The sequence below is a fragment of the Pelecanus crispus genome, chromosome 3, assembly GCF_030463565.1.
Source record: "Pelecanus crispus isolate bPelCri1 chromosome 3, bPelCri1.pri, whole genome shotgun sequence".
In the NCBI taxonomy this organism is placed as follows: domain Eukaryota; kingdom Metazoa; phylum Chordata; class Aves; order Pelecaniformes; family Pelecanidae; genus Pelecanus; species Pelecanus crispus.
In genome coordinates, this window is record NC_134645.1 from 81,123,250 (window position 1) to 81,141,740 (window position 18,491).

General features: G+C 37.6%; 1 protein-coding gene across 3 annotated transcripts in view; it reads left to right on the forward strand.

Annotated features, from left to right (window-relative positions):
* SEC63 (SEC63 protein translocation regulator) overlaps positions 1-18,491 on the forward strand; it is a 64,507-nt gene that overhangs the window by 20,871 nt on the left and 25,145 nt on the right. For all 3 annotated transcript variants that reach the window (XM_075707932.1, XM_075707931.1, XM_075707933.1), the window contains exons 4-9: positions 2,203-2,315; positions 5,358-5,419; positions 9,085-9,143; positions 9,886-9,936; positions 12,517-12,625; positions 15,154-15,248. In XM_075707932.1, the coding sequence (XP_075564047.1) occupies positions 2,203-2,315; positions 5,358-5,419; positions 9,085-9,143; positions 9,886-9,936; positions 12,517-12,625; positions 15,154-15,248 (489 nt within the window). The remainder of the gene's footprint in view (positions 1-2,202; positions 2,316-5,357; positions 5,420-9,084; positions 9,144-9,885; positions 9,937-12,516; positions 12,626-15,153; positions 15,249-18,491) is intronic.

Below are 18,491 nucleotides of genomic sequence, written 5' to 3' on the forward strand. Positions count from 1 at the left end.
AACCCTGAGGGGAAAAAAGTATCTATGTAGTGATAGAGGGATGGAGCATATTGTCATAAGGGCAAGTTGAATTAAAGCCAGAGATGTTACAAGGGGGATGAAGAGATGGGTGTGAAGGCAGAGCAGTTGAAGTAGGGTTCAAAATAGAGTCCAAGATTCCAGAGCGTGTTTGGTTTTGTATTTCTGTGCTATCAGATGATGTCTGTTAAATCCCCTTGAAAAACTTCTAGTTCAGACTACATGAAAGTTAACAGCTTTCTTCTGTTACCATTCAAGTGGAACCTTTAGAGTCGTTGCCAGCCCTCTGATGTTGAAGTGATATAGATGTTGATACAGATGTTGAAGTGTTGTTATATAATGGAAATGTTGCTTTTAAAAAACAAAAAAATCCCAAACTTAAGGGGAAAAAAAAAGAGTCGCAGACAAGCACTTGAAAGTTTTGCTCTACAAAATTCATTTGTTTTTTTACATTCACTTGGTGGCCAAGATTTTTTTTTTTTTTATTTTAATCCTATGTTAGCCTATCAGCTTATAACAAGAGGCTTTTTTCTCCAGAGGAGAACCACAACATGGACAAAGTCAGATAACATACATGCACCTTATTTTATATAAAATATCAGCACTTTGTTTTGAACATAGAATAGCTCTCTTTGGAGCACATCACTTAAATTCACTAATATATAAGGCGCTTGGATAGTATTACTGATTTATTGAGTAAGTATCCTTACTGCCATTTTACAGGTGGGATCTGAGGCAGAAAGATGAAGCTCAAAACTGATTATAGTTTTGGATTCTTTACGTAAGACAATTAGGGCCTTAATTTTTTTTGTAAGTACTTAATGTAGGGAAGTGCTGTGTTCCAAGCAGAGTGCTGACTGACACTAACTGTCCTAGGCTGCTAAGCATTTCTGTAAGTCAGGCCTAACCTCTGTAGCCTAGCTTTTGAAAACGAGGAGTAAGCAATTAATGATAGAAAGTTTGTCATCAGCTTGTCAGGGATCACGGGCAACCTCTGTGGCAGAGAGAGAAAAAAATCAGAATTGTTTTTATGGGCAGCATTCATGTGAGCTGTGGAAACCCTTCTGTTCTTCTCCAGCAACCTGATATTTTTTTTTTTGTCCACTTTCCAGCTTCTGCTACTCACCTAGTATTCTTCAGCTAGTCCTGAAATGGCTGTTTTTACTTGAAGTCTAACTTATTATGGAGTAAATTAATACTGTGCATTAAATAAGGCAGGCATGCTGTTGAAAAATAGTGTTGGAAAATGATAGACACATTTGTATAAAGAGAGATAAAGTAACAGCAACTGAAGCCTCAGGGTAGTTTAATTTCTGGTTTAAATTTATTGAAACAGTGCCATCATCTTTAAATAACTGCTTGTGTGACTATTAGGCAGTTAAGGTCAACAGGCTAGGCTTCTCTACCACAAAAAGTTGAAGAATCCTATGGTAATGGTTCTGTGAAACTTAGCAGATAGCCTACTAGAAAAACTTTATCCGCACTTACTATAAAGTTTTGCGGGTTTTCTTGATTAGTGAAGTTCACAGTCCAACCTGAAAGTTAATACACAGGGGATTGTGTTGGTGGCATTTAACAATATGTTGTAGTAGAATAAAAATCAATCTCTTTCTCAGGTATAGGTAATGTATTCCCTTTGTTCAAGAAGTTTGAAATAATTTATGGGTAGGATGATTCTAGTCAAAGGCATTCTTAAGCAGCAGGGCAGTACACTGTTCCTGGTGACTGACAGATTTATTTCTGCCTACAAGCTGCAAGTGAACCATCATACTTGATATATGAACTCTGCTTAAATAGAAGAATATTGTAAGTGAGGATTCATGAATATGTTTAGGAAAAGATAAGATTTGCCAAACAGATAAGGCAGCCTTACCTTTTTTTTTTTCTATGGGTGGATAAGGTAATCCAGAAAAAAAATGAATACCCAGCCATCTGCATGTCTTTGTTAGACTATGACTTCTAACTTGTTTTAAAAATGTAATGGTTATGAAATTGTTATTAGAAAAATAATCATGTTTCCACAAAATGCATATGTAGTTTCATGATCATATCATGTTAGAACATAATTCTTTAGTTCAATGAATCATTCAGAGAAATATTGCACAATGTGCTTTAGAATATAGATATAGAAGAATGGGCTTGATTTAAGAAATTTATTAATAACTCAAAACTTTCCTTTTTAAGGGAGCAAGTGTATCAGAAATTAAGAAACAGTACCGTGCACTATCGCTAAAATACCATCCGGATAAAGGAGGAGATGAAGTTATGTTCATGAGGATTGCTAAGGCCTATGCAGCGTAAGTTTCTTTTTTTACCTACAAAAAATGGGAACTTGATATTGTGGGGAGGGAAACCCCTAAGGTGAATAGCAGGTGTGATTTAAGCAGCCAGGGAAAATGTGTTTGGATATGTAATGAAAGTAAAAGCATGTCTCAGTTCAGTGGATACTTGCTCTGTACAAGTTAGGAAAGATAGCTTAATTGTTTATCAACTGTCAAAATACTGTAAGGGGTTAGGTCTTTGTATTAAACTTCCATGTCAGCTAGGAAAAGCATTCCAGTGTGATATGTATTAAATCTTAAAGATGACAAAGAACAAAATGGGTCTTGCACTTTTTAACCAACCAACCCAGTCACAGCAATTCTGAAGTGTTGCTTAGAAAATAAATATACTGTTAATTTAACCTGGTGATAAAGCCAATGAGTGGGGGACGGTATTTTAACTCTGTTCCCATCTAGTGACAAAGATGTTTCATTCTGGTTCTGACTCAGTTTTCTCTCAGCTCCCCCATGTCTCTTTTCATTTGCACTTGTCTTGCAGTCCTGATTTTTCACTCAATGACTGTTTCATATTAGCTGTGTAGTTCTTAAAAGCTGAATCCTCGAATCCTCTTTTCCTCCAGAGTATTTTTTTGACCTTACCTCTGCTTATGGCTTTTTTTTATTTTGATCTGAGAGATGATATGTGATATTAAAATTTGGTATAAAGGAAATCCCTTTTTATTGAATTTCTCCATAATCAAGATGTGGGTTTGGGTTTTATAATGCCGTTCATACATGGAACGTTAATACAGCCTTACATTCTTTTCTGCTCTAAATGATCATCTGTCAGAGTCCAATACTCTCTGACCAGGTTCTTTTAGATATTCCATGTGTGGAGCATGTGATGTTTAATATCAAATTTGCTTATTTGAAGACAGTTGATGTTCATAGAATGATAAAACCGTTTAGGTTGGAAAAGACCTTTAAGATCATCCAGTCCAACCTAACACTACCAAGTCCACCACTAAACCAATTAAGGGTAGAGTAGCAATTTCATGTTTCCTGGCTTGGTGGCTGGATTATTTATAATGAAAGTAAAAACTAGGAATCATTAAGATTGGAAAGGACCTCCAAGATCATCATTCCAATCATCAACCCAACACCACCATACCCACTAAACCATGTCCCAAAGTGCCACGTCTACCTGTTTTTTGAAGACTTCCAGGGATGGTGACTCCACCACCTCTCTGGGCAGCCTGTTCCAATGCTTGACTGTCCTTTCCATGAAGAAATTTTTCCTAATATCTAATCTAAACCTCCCCTGGTGCAGCTTGAGCCCTTTTTCTTCATGTCGCATGGGATTTCTGATTTAGTGGGGTGATACATTTGTATTGTGTTTTTAGTATATTTTGTAAGTTAGACTTGGCAAAATATAGCAATTTCAATACACAGTTCAATCACAACACCAATGTGATTCCCATTACTGGTCTCTTTCTAATAAGCTCACTATCACGATGCTGGCCATCCCCAGGTGCTGGGAAGGCGTGCGTGGGTTGAAGCCAGCTCAAGACCATTGTTCTCTTCAAAATTCTTTTGCTAATTGTCTAGTTTTTGTACTCTGTTGGGCTGAGCCAGGTGTGCACTCACCCCACGTTGGTGTCTCAAACTTAAGGAGACATTCATACTTTTTTAATGAACTTGAGGAGAAATGTTTACACTACCAGTTGATCCGCTCAGCTGTTGATAGGTGTTCGTCTAAAACAAAGGCGACACTCTGGTCCCCTTGTGTTGAGACAGTCAACTTCTTTGCAGCAGCTGTGGTTGAGTCACTGTGGTCAGTCTGAGCTTCACAGCACGTTGCTCTTGCCCATCCTCTCTGAGCCTTCTTCCATTGTAGGGATTTATTTGGTCTGTCACATCATCAGAGAACCTAGCAAGCTGGCGATTTCTGCTTTTAAGTCAGTTGTCTATGTGGTTGACCTTACTGACTGTTTGAGAGTCCTGTTTGGGGTGAGGTGAGAAGGAGAACCAACTCACCTGAGCAGTTTTGAAATCACACTTTCTGCTTAAAAGCATCTTCATCACTGTGGAAGTTTCTTCAATAGGATATTCTGGTATTGCTTTCTGAACTCCTGAAACATCTCACTTCTGTGCTTTGCAGGCTAGCACTCAAATGCTTGGTGGTACAGTTTGATGCTTCAAATGCTAGTGCAAGGGATGTGGCAGAGGCATATATTGAAGTAAATGATGGTGAAGTTCCTCAGCCGTGCTGTCTTGAAAGTATATAAAAGCTATCCATTCAGTGAGTCTGCTTGTTAACAAATGTGAGACTTAGAAATGATCGGGAGATGTCTGACTCATTCACTGGGTTTCTTCCGTGAGACAGAATCTTCCGTATAGACAACGCGTGGTGTTCTGTTTCTTAAAGCAGTATTCTTCGTTCTATTAACAGGGATTCTGTTTGAGATGGTATGTTATTGCCAAGAAACTGTCATTACAGAACAGGCATAGAAACTGTAAGATTTAGGAGGTGGCAGCTTAATTTATTTCTCTCTTCTTAAATATGAAACTAGGCAGTTCCAGGAAAAAAAACAACCAAAGACATGCCGTCAAAGGCTAAAAGTCTAGAATAAGAGAATTAAAAGCCCATATGGACAACTTCTGCTGTATGAACTCATCTTGCCTATTCACCTTCCTTCCAAAAAAAGATAGTGTTTTCAACCTTTGCCTTTCAAAATTTGCTGTACAGTAACCTGGCATTGAAAAGTGCTCTTTGCTGATGGGTACACAGTCACTCTCAAGAAAGGGAAGTGTGATTGTTCCATATCCTGTATGAGGGTGCACCTTCTGTGTGTAATTTCTTTTGCTGTTAGAGTGCTAAAAGAATTCACCTGTGTATCATGAAGGAATACAGCAGTATTGTTTCATACCAGATTTCATACAAACAGTAGCAGAAGCTGTTGAGCTTGTCAGACCATCTCTGAAGGATAGTGTAAAAGCCACATTTAAAAGTTTCTGTATGTTAGTGATTCAGAGAAATTTCTTCTGTATTAACTGAATCTCTCTTCTTGAAACTAGCTTAACTGATGAAGAATCACGAAAAAATTGGGAAGAATTTGGTAATCCAGATGGACCACAAGGTAACAATTATGAATGACAGAAGTCCTGTAATTTCTGTGTATTGAGCTGTGTAATACCTGATCATTTGAGAAGCACTTGGATCTTAATGTATATATAATAACTTTTTCTGATGATTTGAAGCAATGCATCCAATTAATTCTTTGCTTGTGAAACTGGCTCTGGTGTGGTGGTAGGAGGGAAAGGCAGGCAGGCAAGAGTTTCCTTTCACAATTCTCAAACTTCTTATTAGGGAAAAAGGAGAAGGGTATTTTTTAATTAGTCAGCTTCAGTAAGTATCTAGAGAGATTTCCCAATATTAAAAGGAGGTATAAGTGAAAAGTAGAATAATACTCATCAGAAACTTGTCAATTTTAAACATTTCTTAGTATTTATGATCAGATACTATAAATGTATATTGAAATATTAACAACTAGCCATAATGCAGTAAACACGCTTTGAAATAGATGTACATGATGATATGTATGTATTTAAATAAATACTGTATAGGGATCTGCCTTCCATTTGCTGGGAGCAGTATTGTTTGAGTGTAGCTCTATGCTGCCTTCATCTTGAGGAGTCCTGGTGATTATCCCTATGCTGGTAGATTGTTCCTGGGCAGGTAGCTACATGGAAATAATCCTGATGATGGTGTATTAAGGTTTTACAGTAGATGATCCAAACGAAAACCATTTAAGACTGAAAGTTAATGGATTCCCTGCCCACCTCCCCCCCCATTTGCAGTTGTCTGTGTCACTTGTATAACATCTTTGTGACTGTTGTTTAAGTAGACTAGTTGTGAGGAAGAATACTGTATATTTCTAGCTGCTTCTGATACTTATTACAAGCAAAAAGGAAACCTGCCATCTGTTAGGACAGGCCTCTGTAGATCTCTGCTTGTTGATACACTGCAGTTTGTGGGACTAAGTTCTACTGCATATTTACATGGAATGAGTTAAGGCCAGCTTGGAAGTAATAAGTGGAATTTGTAACTTAATTGTGAAGTTACAGGATTATGTGAGGGAACTCCGTGCTGGAAATTCTTCTTCTGAATTATATCCACCCAGATGGGAAGTTAATTTTAAAAGGGGGAAAAAAACCCCTAGCCTCTGAACCAGTGTTTCAAAGAAACAATATTCCCTCCCCCTTCAAAAAAACCAACTGTGCCAACTAAATCATAGTCTGACAAAGACATTTCTGATGGACTAAGGCGGTGGTTCAGTTTCTTTAACCACTGTGTTTTATAGCATAGCAAATTTCTTTCAGCTCCTAGCTTCTCGTGGTTTCCTATCCAGTCTCTGTCCCTCCTGCTGCAAAATACAAATAAGATCTTGCTTCAGAAATGCTGTCACAATATCAGCAAAATGATACTGTAAATTTTAGTTTGGTCTATGCACAAATAGCTTTCCTAGGACCTTTCCTGATGCTAAACTGCTTTTTGCATCCACAAGCTACTTAGTGTTGCTAAGGCATAGGATTTCAAGTTAGGCAGTATGTCAGTGTCCTTCAACAGACCTGAAGCTGTGGCTTCAAAAGAAAACTCAGCCAAAAGCTCAGAATTTCAAGGCATGAAGATCCTTGTGTGGTTGGCTCAGAGATCGCTTTCACAAACTTAAGGATTCCCGGAGGGTGAAATGAAATGGTTCTTTGGTAGGGCAGCAGTTCGTACTGTGAGTGTGAAGCTTCCTGCTCTTTTGAAACCCAAACTCAGACTATGGTGGAATTGGAGTTCTCTGCTTTGCTTCTAGGCCTCTCATTGTTGGTTCATCTGAAGGGTGGGAAGAAGCCTGAAATTTTCTCTCTCCCATCCTCTATTCTGTAACCTTGTTCCACATGGAAGTGTGAGGAGCTTTCTAATTTAGTGAAATTCATCTTTTCTTAATTTGTACACCTGTAGTGTAAAAAAAAAAATCTGTATCCAAGGTACGTACTCTAGTTTTTTAGTTCTGTGTAGTCAAAGAACGGAGACAGTCCCTTACGGAGGTATATTCTGGGATGAGATGAAGCACATCTGTTGTTAAGACATGTCTAACAAGTTAGATGAGGTACATCCCACCCTCTGTGCCCAGCACAAAGGAACAGCAAGCAGTATTCCTCTCTATCCAACTTAAAGCAGCATTGAGGTTAGAGGCAGGCAAACAAGATTTTCTTGTCTTTGGTGTCACTTGCTCCTTTACTAAAAGTAAAATACTGAATGTGCAAAATAATTTGAAGAGTGTTTAAAAGCAGGTGAGGGGACCTGGAGAGTAAAAAGATGTGCTTTTAATAATGTAAGGCAGTTTTAGTAGACTGTTTCAACTTGGTATTTGCTAGTGCTTCAGCTCAGCGAGCATGGATGGGGCAAGGAGATTCTCAGACCAGAAGAGAAAGAGCTTTGTACTGAGCTACTTCTGTTTCTGGAACAGTATGAAGCTACAATCCTAAAGGTCAGAAATATTGCGGGAGACCTAAATTGATACCACCAGTAAAAGACACATTACACTTTTAGTAGATTCTTCTAAAAATCCATAACCACTAACAGATAGGGAAGTGTCTCCAGACTATTCTCCAGAGGAGGGCATTTCCTATAACTTAATGTGGTAAATTCACTGGGTTTTATTCTGTTGAACAGCTAAGCTTGAGGTGTGGTCAAGTTGGTCAGATGTTTAAGTCTCAACAAATAGTAATTTCCAACTTAACTACGTAGAAGTCACATTAGGCTTGTGCATAACAACTGGTTATCTAAAATGATGGCTGTCATAATCTGTTGGAGACAGTATCAGAACAGTATCTAAGTACTAGATACTAGTACTAGTATCCTAGTGTGGGATCCTAGCATGTACTTATTTAAGGCAGTACTCCTCGCTGATACCAGCTCATACTGAGGAAAGCATGTTTTTTTGAAATTTGTAAAGTCTCTTTTTTTTCTTTTTTTTTTTTCCTCCTTGGTTTCCTAGTACTTTTAGTGTTGGGATAGGTAGTGTTTGTGAAGTTCAATGTATTACTGCTAAGGTGTCTGAAGACAAGCTATTTTATGCTATTCTGTATTCAGATCTGTGTACTGTAGATGTTACTGTTACATAACCATGTCTTCTATTTTCTGCAGCCTAACTCCTTTTGAATTGAAAAATGTTCCTTTCTCTTTCTCTTTCTTACCAATCACACAGAAATTTGAACTGGCAGAGGGTTGGGTTTTTTTTTGGGGGGGGGGGTGTTTGTTTGTTTTGTTTGTTTGTTTTATTTTACAATTTACAGCTTAGAACACTTTCCTAAAGTTACAAACTAATAAAACTTTTTCCATATAATTCATTTGCTTAAACAGTTTTCTTGCAGTTCGTGTATTTACTGACCTATATGTATTTAAACTGCTGAAAACTCTGCAAGGCAAAGCTCATAAATCTTTCTCTCTTTTTTTATATAGTAATAAATTTTGCATATCTATTTCACTGCAATGTGTTAAGCTTAAATCTCTAGTATTTCAGATGTTGCATTTAAGTCTTGTTATTTTATGACATACTTGAGTGTATTTCTAATTTGTTTTTTGATTTTGCTAAATTTACTAGAATTTTGCTTGTTGAAGTGATAAACGAGGATTTTTTTTGTGGGTTGGTGGTTTTGTTGAGTTTTGTTGTTTGTTTGTTAGACTTAATGTGACTTTAAAACAATTCCTTAATATTTTGTAGTGAATTTCTTTTCTTTTGTCCTACAGCTACAAGCTTCGGTATAGCTTTGCCAGCTTGGATTGTAGATCAGAAAAATTCAATTTTGGTGAGTCAACTTACTTAGCTCAAGATTTTAAGGTGAACTTTCAAGTGTTCACCTTAAAATATTTGTGCTTCGTACTGCGCATTTTAGTCAAAATATGTAGCTAATAGTATTTTGGTCCAAATACACATCTTCGAAGCAAATTTCAGGAGTCAAAAGTGTTAGAGTAGCTTAAATCTAACCTTTAAGAGTCAAGTATTTACAAGCTTGGAAGGATCTAATTGCAATGATAATGACGTTGTACTGTGGTCACCCCTGTTACAAAGTGTGTGTTTGCTGTTGCAGGTAAACACATGTAGAACTGTTTATTTGCTGGATTTCTGTAGTATGTTTGGTTTGCTAGCAATGCTGTAATCATACAGTGTCCAAACATTCTTTCTGTTGCGTTTGTTGCTGCAAGGTATTCGGCTTACCTGCTTGATTTCTTTTAAGTGGTCATCATCTCTGTCCACTGCATCAGTTTAGCTGCCAACACTTTAAAGAAACCGACCTGAGACAATGTGTGGATGATTTAAAAGATTACTTAGGCTAAGCTGAAACTCCTCATTTAAACCATACCCCACTGATTATATTACTTGTAAGTTGTTCTTCAGAAATAATGACAGGTATTATGCAATAAGCTTACATTAATTTGTAGTAGGCTTGTGTTAATACTACTTGACTGTATTTTAGAATAAAGATTAAACAAGAGTGGTATTAAGTAACTGAAGTATCTAATGCAGTATGTTTCATACTTTTTCTCTAGGTTTTGCTTGTATACGGATTAGCATTTATGGTTATTCTTCCAGTTGTTGTTGTAAGTATTATCTAATTAATATTCTACCCTCTGAAACCAAGCTGTAAACAAAGCTGTCTTAGACATAAGTAAAGTTGTTCATTCTTGCCTTTTGTGAAGAGAGCGAGCAAGTGAGCTTTTTTTTTAATGTGGGTGTCGTATTTTATTATGGGAAAAAGTGTAGCTGCTGTAGAGTTTAAAAAAAAAATGCAGTGCCATGGCAGAGAGGGGGCTGCAGGGAAAATACTAGATACCACAAGAGTTAGACTGAGTTATGTAATTTGTCTTGCACCTTCTGTCATTCATCGCATGAAAATTAATATGATGTGATGAACTCAAGAGTATATTCAGTGGTGTTACTGTAGAGCCAAGACTGAGATGTCTGTAGCTGGTGGTACTAGAATGCTTACTGTATGTGGAACAGGTTGTTGATGTGGTTTCTCCTGGCTGCCTTTGTTTTCATAACTTCAACTTTTATTGATCTTCTGTACACTGAGATGTCTGCCCTTGAGATTTCTTTGTGTGAGGAATCAGTTGGTAGGTCAGTGGTATTTGAGGGCTCAGGTTTGCTCTACCGTATTGCTTTTGAACAATGTCCCTTATCCAGTGATTGTGCATTTGGGGTATGGCATGAAGAAAGACTCAGAAAATTGACACCCAGAAACCTTCATGCTCTTGGGAAGATGATTTTCATTTGAGAAAGTGTCATGGCGTCTTGGCAACTGCTTGCATCTCTGTGTTTAGAGGCTCAGCCAGGCATTATCCCTTCTCTTTGAGTGTCTTTCTGCATAATTGAAGATTTAGGGTAGAAAGTTAGATGTGGCAATTTCAAGAAGTTGTTGAATAAGACGACTAAAATCCAGAGTACAATGTCTACATATTTTTCCTGCCTTTCCTTTTAGGTTTCACTTGGTGTCTGTTGATGCTTTTCTGTACACATGTACTTTTAGTGATTTATACTAGGTTTATCATAGCTCAAATGAAAGTAAACATCTTTTCTGTTGTTATGAAGAAATGTTCTGAGCAGAGAAAAAAAAATCTGCCTCTTCTTGCCCCTATGCCAGATGTAGACTTCTTCATTCAGACTTGTCACTGTAAATTTCTTTTATAGTCAGTGAAGAGGAAAAGTCATTTTTATGGAGCAAGTTATTTTATCATTTCATTCTAAAGTAGACATACAAGATGATTCATGCCTTTAATGGGCCTGTTTCTCTTTTGTGAATCAATAAAGAAGCCAAAGTTAACTACAGTGTAGCCATCCTATATCTGAGATAGACATCTAAAATAAAGTAAGGCTAGTTCCACCCTTTGAATCCAGATCAACAAAAAAGGAAAATATTGATACATAGTTTTTAGTTTTTCCTGGACCTCCAGTGACCTAAATAATGTTCTGTACATGAGGTGAGAGAGGCGAGCTATATCTGCAAAAGCAGTTAGGGCAGCCTCTTTCATGTAGATTTGGACTGGCTATAGTTAGATTTTTCTTCCAGTACCTATACTTAGACAAAAATTTGATAGCTATGGGATTATAATCTAAATTTTTTTCTGCAGAAAAACTTTAAAAAAAGTTGTGTACTATTTTATGTCAGGGTTCATCTATTAATGGAAGAATCAAACCTAATTTATTTAAAAAAAAGTTTGTGGGGAGCCAGTCCTAGAATATTTCCCAAATAATTAAGTAAATTGCAGAGTTCTTTCTGTGGTAGGGGAATTTACACTATTGCCTATTAAATTAATAGTGGTAAGCATCACTTACTACTTTACTGCTTGTTACTTTTCACTTGTGATAAACTGTACAATAGATTGAGATATATCTTGGATGTTTTTTCTCATGTTAGTGAGCTTTGCTTGCAAGGAGGAGTTTAATGAACAGACTGCAGTTTATAACCCAGCACACCATTTTTCTTAAAAATATAGAGTACAATCACTGTACAGTGAGTTCTATAATTTGGAGTCACTGGTGTAACGCTAATGAGGGAATTATTGGAGTGTTTCTGAAGGTTTGGAAAACTCTTTCTGTCAGCCTGAAGGTGTATGGCTTAATTCTGAAAATTTGCAGCAAGGGCACTGGACCACCACCAGATTTCCCTTCTGAAAAACATTTTCTGATTAGGTGACTTAAATTATTTTTTGCAAATTTTCTTACAGTGAAAGAAATCTTTTCTTTTGTTCTTGGTTTGGCCTTGGTCTGCCTAAACTGAATTTGATTTGAATGCGGTGTTGCACAGTAAGGAGTTACTGCGTATATAGAAAGTGGTAAATCAGTGGATTTACTGTTTAGTGGATTTACTAAAACAACACCAAAAATAAACAAAGCAGTATATATGTGTTCGTGCATGTGTTGGGGGAATTCTCTAGGCTAGAGGTCATCTAAAAACTTTTAGCATCATATTCTCTCAGGTGAATATATTGGTGTGCTTCTAAAGTTTGTCCGCCAATATTTTTTGTTTCCCTCTCCTTTCTGAAATTTGGTTGACCTTAACATAGGTAAAATCAGTTGGGCTGAGTTACCTGGCTGTGAACAGGCACAAGGTGATCCAGCATAGCTGTTTTGAAGCTTCATTGTAGCTGATGTCAGTTTGTTCTTGTTGAATGTCTCAGGGTTCCTGGTGGTACCGATCAATACGATATAGTGGAGATCAGATTCTCATTCGGACAACTCAAATATATACGTATTTTGTCTATAAAACACGGAACATGGACATGAAACGTAAGTAAAAGGCATCTTGGAATGTTGATGTGTTCCTCTGGAAATGTGGATCTGCTGATGTTAAAATGCTTCTGCTTTTTAAGCCTTTGTTAGCTTAAAATAATGTTTCTGGTTCTTTTAGAGTGTTTTTAAAAACTTCATTTTGTTGCAGGTGAAGAGTACTCTGTAAGAAGACTGAAGTATTTGGGAGAGGGAGTTATATAGATCTGTATTTATATCTGTCTGTCTATACATTAAAAAAGAAAAAAGGATATTGTATGTTGGGAAAAACATGCTGACCTGCCTGTAGTCCTGAGTTACTATGTGGCCACTAGGAGCACAGCATCTGTCTGTGTGTTTACTTCTGTCAGTGTAACAAAATAGGCTTTGGGAACTTTCTAGGGGCTGTCATAAAATTTTTATATCACCAAAGAATGAAAGAGCATTTCTGGTTCTCTATTCTTACTTGTTATGTTACAGCTAAAATTCTGTTTAAAAATTTTGCTCCCTATCAATTTCATGTTACTTTCTTACTCGTTGATAGTTTTTCATATACTTATTTTTCTTGTCTGCTCACTTTTAAAGGAATAAACCCCCCTTTTTCTAGGGAAATCTGTAGATGCGTTATGTTGGTGCGGAGTGGATCTTTCAGTTTGGAGGCTGGCATGGGCCTGAAGAATTAGCATGGTACTAGTTAGTTTTAGATTGGATTTTACCAGATTGCATGCTCAGAGCAATTGAAAAGCAGAATAAAAAAGCACACAAAACCCTCTAAAAAGGGTTCATAAATATACTCTCTTACTCCTTTGAATTGCACTGTTGTTCAGCTTTAGATTTGCTGGAAGATTGCCGGAATCATTTGCTCTTGATACATCCTTTTCCTACCGAACTGAAATGCTTCACATAATCCAAGAGGTCTAGGAGATAAGAGTATGGAAATATGTTCACTTTCTAGTCACAGCACACATGGATTTGTGTGGGGGATTAATTCAGACCAGTTTATGCTCTCCGCCTTGTCATACTCCTACACTCTTTTTTCCCCCCTCTCCAAACACCTGGGTGAGAAAGGAGGAACAGGAGAGTAGGTGAGACTTCTTTAGAAGTCTAGGGAGATCATTGCAAACCTGGTCTCTTCTTTCTCCAAACTTCTCGTCAACAGTAGATTTTCATGTTGAACCTTGCTCAGGACCATAGCTTTGAGGATTGCCTTGTCTCTCCTACAGATTGCTTAGAAAGTTAACCCTAAGTTTAAGTGGCCTTATTTAAGGACTTAACACTTTCAAAGTCCTGGGGTCAGAGGCAGGTCAGGTTTTTTCCACGGAGGTCTGTTGCGCAATCTGAATGAAAAATGAGGTGCAACTGAGGTGGCTTAGACAAACCACACAGGGATCAGGTAAGAGTTTTGCTTGGCTGTGAATTCCACAGTAGTGAGGTACTAGTGCCAAAACTTAAGGCTCAAGCCTGGGCAAATGTAATCAAACCAGGCTAGGGAAATGGCGAGACAAATCTGCATGACTTGCCTTGTTTTAGGTATTTTTTTTTGCTTCACGATGAATGTGTTTTTCAAACTTCCTTTCCTGAAGATCCGCAGTTGTTGATCTTAAATAATAGGAAAGTATTTATAGTTGTCTGAAACCCTTTGATATGCTCTGCTCAGGAAGTAAATAGGTAATCAAGAATGGAAATGAAAACTGATGCTCAGGGAACTTGACTAGTTGTTAGTAGGTGGAATTCAGTGAGCACTGCAAGTAGGCAAAAATAACCTTGACTTGCTCAGAAGAGGACTTGCTCAAAATTTAAGAAGCTTGAGTAACTTGCTGAAAAAGTTATTTTAACTGGATCAAATGGTGGGGTGAGCTTTCTCTTTTTATCTATGGCTGAGGGGTCTGATATGTTCATAAGCAGAAAGCTCGCAGTGGGGCTAAAATATCCCATTGTGTAGGTCTTTCATCTTAATTACACAACAGAATGTTTTGAGGTAGTATGGATTTTCCTAATCACATTAGGAAAGGAGCAGTCCATCATCTTAATGAGATTTGTTTGCAGGGGTATTGAACTGCTTTTCTAATAATTAAAAGAATTTTTTTTGTGTGATTTTTTTCAATGCTGACTGAACAGAAAATTGAGTTGAAATTTTATCCTTCCCGCCTCCCCCTCCAGTGCACACATTGTGGTGCAGCTACAGGCACATGAATTGCTGAGAGGAATGGTTCTGTAAGCATGCAGAAGTAGTCAAACTGCTGTGCAGTGTCGTCTGCCAGTCTAAAGCCTAACTATGTGTTTGTGAAGACATTTAGAGTCAAACGCTGGACTTGATGCCATGCAAAATGGAGCCTTGAATGATCTCTTTGGTCTTGTGCCAGGCATTGGTTCTTGCCTCCTTTGCCCTGTGGCGGTAGTAACTGATCCACTAAATAGAGAACATGGATATTCGTGGTTGTTGGGGGAAGAGTGGGAATAAGTTTTATGGCTGAGGGTTCTGAAGAAATCACTCAGTGGCATAGGATGTTGCTGACATTTTCTCTGTCTGCCTCCGATTATCTTTGCAGGGCTTATCATGGTTTTAGCAGGGGCATCTGAATTTGATCCTCAGTACAATAAAGATGCTACGAGCAGACCAGCAGACAACATTCAGATACCACAGGTTAGTTATATCAAGAGATGTTTTATAAATAACTGACCCCTTCAAGGGAAGAGGGAGATGGTGCTTCTAGGTGACCAGCTAACAGAATTCAAGTTCACAAGGCATTAATTTTGTTGAGATGCAACTGTATCCCTTCAGAAATAGGAATTAGAAGCTAGACTTGATTTTTTTTTTTTTTTTTTAAAGAAAAGCTAACATTAATTGGTGATAATGCTTAGCTTAAGTGGAATCAGTTTAGTATGTAGACTGCTGGGTTGGGTTTTTGGGGAGGGGTAAACTAAATAGGGAATTAGAGTGTCCTTATAAATTTTGACTATTTATATAAAGAGGTGATCACCATTTGATAAAGTTCTTTTAAATCATTAACACAGATCTGGTTAAATATGTTAATACTGAAATAAAATTATTATCTGATGTCTGAATTAATAATGTCTTTAAATATTATGAAGATTCCTCCGTGAATGTCTGTTCCCCTCTGGTTGCCTTTTATTTTCATTTCCACTCAGTCTTCCCAACAGAGATGCCATAATGCGTACTGTGGCAAATAATTATGTTAGCAGAGTTTTAGGAGTTTATTTATCAGGAACTAACACTTTGGTTTTAAGAAGTTTAAAGCACAGTATACAAAATGCTCCAATGAAAATGTTTCGAGTTTGCAAAATGGGGTGGGGGTGGGTAGTCTCACAGATTTACCCTTTGCATGCACACAATTGAATTTTCAAGTTGTGAACGTACTTTCATGTCCTAAACATAAAGAAAATAGACTGAGATACCTCTTAATTGTCTTTGTCTCTGTTGTGGTTTAACCCAGCAGGCAGCTAAACACCACACAGCCATTCGCTCACTCTCCCCCTCCCTAGCAGGATGGGGGAGAGAATCTGAAAAAAAAAAGTAAAATTTGTGGGTGGAGATAAAGACAGTTTAATAGAACAGAAAAGGAAGGGAAAATAATAATAATAATAATAATTTACAAAATAAGTGATGCACAATGCAATCGCTCACCACCCACTGACCGATACCCAGCCAGTTCCTGAGCAGTGATCGCTTCCCCCTGGCCAACTCCCCACAGTTTACACACTGAGCATGATGTCATATGGTATGGAACACCCCTTCGGACAGTATGGATCAACTGTCTTGGCTGTGCCCCCTCCCAGTTTCTTGTGCACCTGGCAGAGCATGGGAAGCTGAAAAAGGCCTTGACTAGTGTAAGCACTGCTTAGCAACAACTAAAACATTAGTGTGTTATCAACATATTCTCATACTAAATCCAAAACACAGTGCTACGCCAGCTACTAGGAGGAAAATTAACTCTATTCCAGCTGAAACCAGGACAGTCTCTCTTACAAATTCTTTATCATCTTGTGGACTTTAAGAGAAGGAGTTAGAATTGTGGTTAGGTGAGGTTTTTCAGCAGTGGGAGCACGTCACTGGAAAAGACGACCTTGATCACCAGTTCTTCTCCCATGCTGTTGCGAGTATTGGCATTGTGCAAGCCCTTTACATTTAATCATTCTTTATTTAAAAGGCAGTCAAGCCTCCTGTAACCATATCCTACTGAGAAACTGTTCCAGAACTTGCTGTTCTAGTGGTTAGGAGTTTTATTTGTGACCAATTTATAGCCATGGTTTGTGTCATCATTATTCTTGAGTCTAAGTGATTCGTGCTGTCTGTATCCTTAATTCATTTATAGACAGAAGCAATAGTGCATTTGTTCTCTTCTTGTCTTCATTTTGCTAAACTAGAAAAGCTGCTGTCTTTTAATCCCCTCTTTCCCAAAAGGCTCTTCATTTCTCTCATCTTGCTACGTGCTGAATAGGGTACTGTCCCCTGTTGATGTATTTCTAAATTTTACATTATTTTTTTATTTTGCCTGTTCAGAATTGTCCACAGTATTTCATGGTAAGTATTAGCAGTGCCTTAGTCGGTGGCCCTTATATTCCTGTATTTCTGCAGGGAATAACTTTCAGCATACAGTTTTCCACAGCTGTCTCCTATGGTGGTTTAATACAACTAGTGTGGGATCGCTGTTTTCCAGATTTCTCTTGTCTTATATACCCCTGTTTTCCAGTTAAGAAGCTCCCATCTTTGAGCTGCAGCTCTTGTTAGTATGAAAGTGCATGACCTTGCATTTTATAATATTGGATTTTGTTCCATTTCTAAAGCTGCAGTCCTCGGTGTCATCTGTGTTCTTTTTTTCTTAGTATATGGCAGTACAAGTCTCCAAAGCATCAGTACAGAAGGGTATTGCTAATAATTGTTGTTAGTGTATCCTGCTTTTTGGGCCATGATCATTGTTCCCATTTTTATTTCACTGTTTTATCATAAACCCAGTATTGATACTTCTTATTGAAGTTTTCTTATCAAAGTTTTAGTCATCTTGGTCTGGTATTGTATCAGAATGTGCTTATAAGGAACTTCTTGTTAGATCTTTTTTCAAGTGTCAGGAAAGACTGGTCAAAGCTTAGTGTAGCCTGGCTGTTGATATCCTAACTTTCTTTTGTGGCTGGAGATTTTGGAACCACGATCTCTCCTCAGGTGACTTGTTGACCTAAGAAGTGAAGCTTCTGGGCCGTGCACTGTTCTTATAAACTGTGAGCTTCTGTTACTCAGCTTTGCAGCCTTTCCCTCCAGGGTCTTAAAAAAATTCAGGTGAGAGACATGTTTGCACTGTACATCTTGGTCTAGACAGGATCAAGATAGGTCATTCTGAAAAAAGAATACCATGCTTTTTTAAAGTTGGTGCTGTTTATAAGTAAGTTAAAATACTTGATCTTCAACCTACCAGAGAGTTCAGGCTTATAACCCCTCCTTCCTGTGATACTTGAGACTATTTCTGAGGAAGGTTGGCTAGGTCTTGGATGGGTGAAAGGTCTCAAGATGATGCTGTTGCTAGTGCATATCATGTTTAATATAAATACCGTAGAAATATGGTTAAATCTAGTAAACCTTGGCAATAAAATCAGATTTCAAAAATACTTATGTATCAATCCAAATTCACTCAATACTATTCAAAGCAAGTTTCTTGTGTGCAAATCTTTACTTCCCGCCTCACTCCCACATTGAAACATGGCATTTAAAGATATTTTTTGACTTTTTGGAGCTGGGTTATGAATAAAAATGGTTAATGTTCATCTCTACAGAACTTTCCAGGGAAAAGTTACTTAAAGGCTTGCTTTTGTGAATGTAACTTTTTTCCTTGTAAACTGTTTTCCTCCTGTATTTGTTTCTCTTTAGCACCAAAAT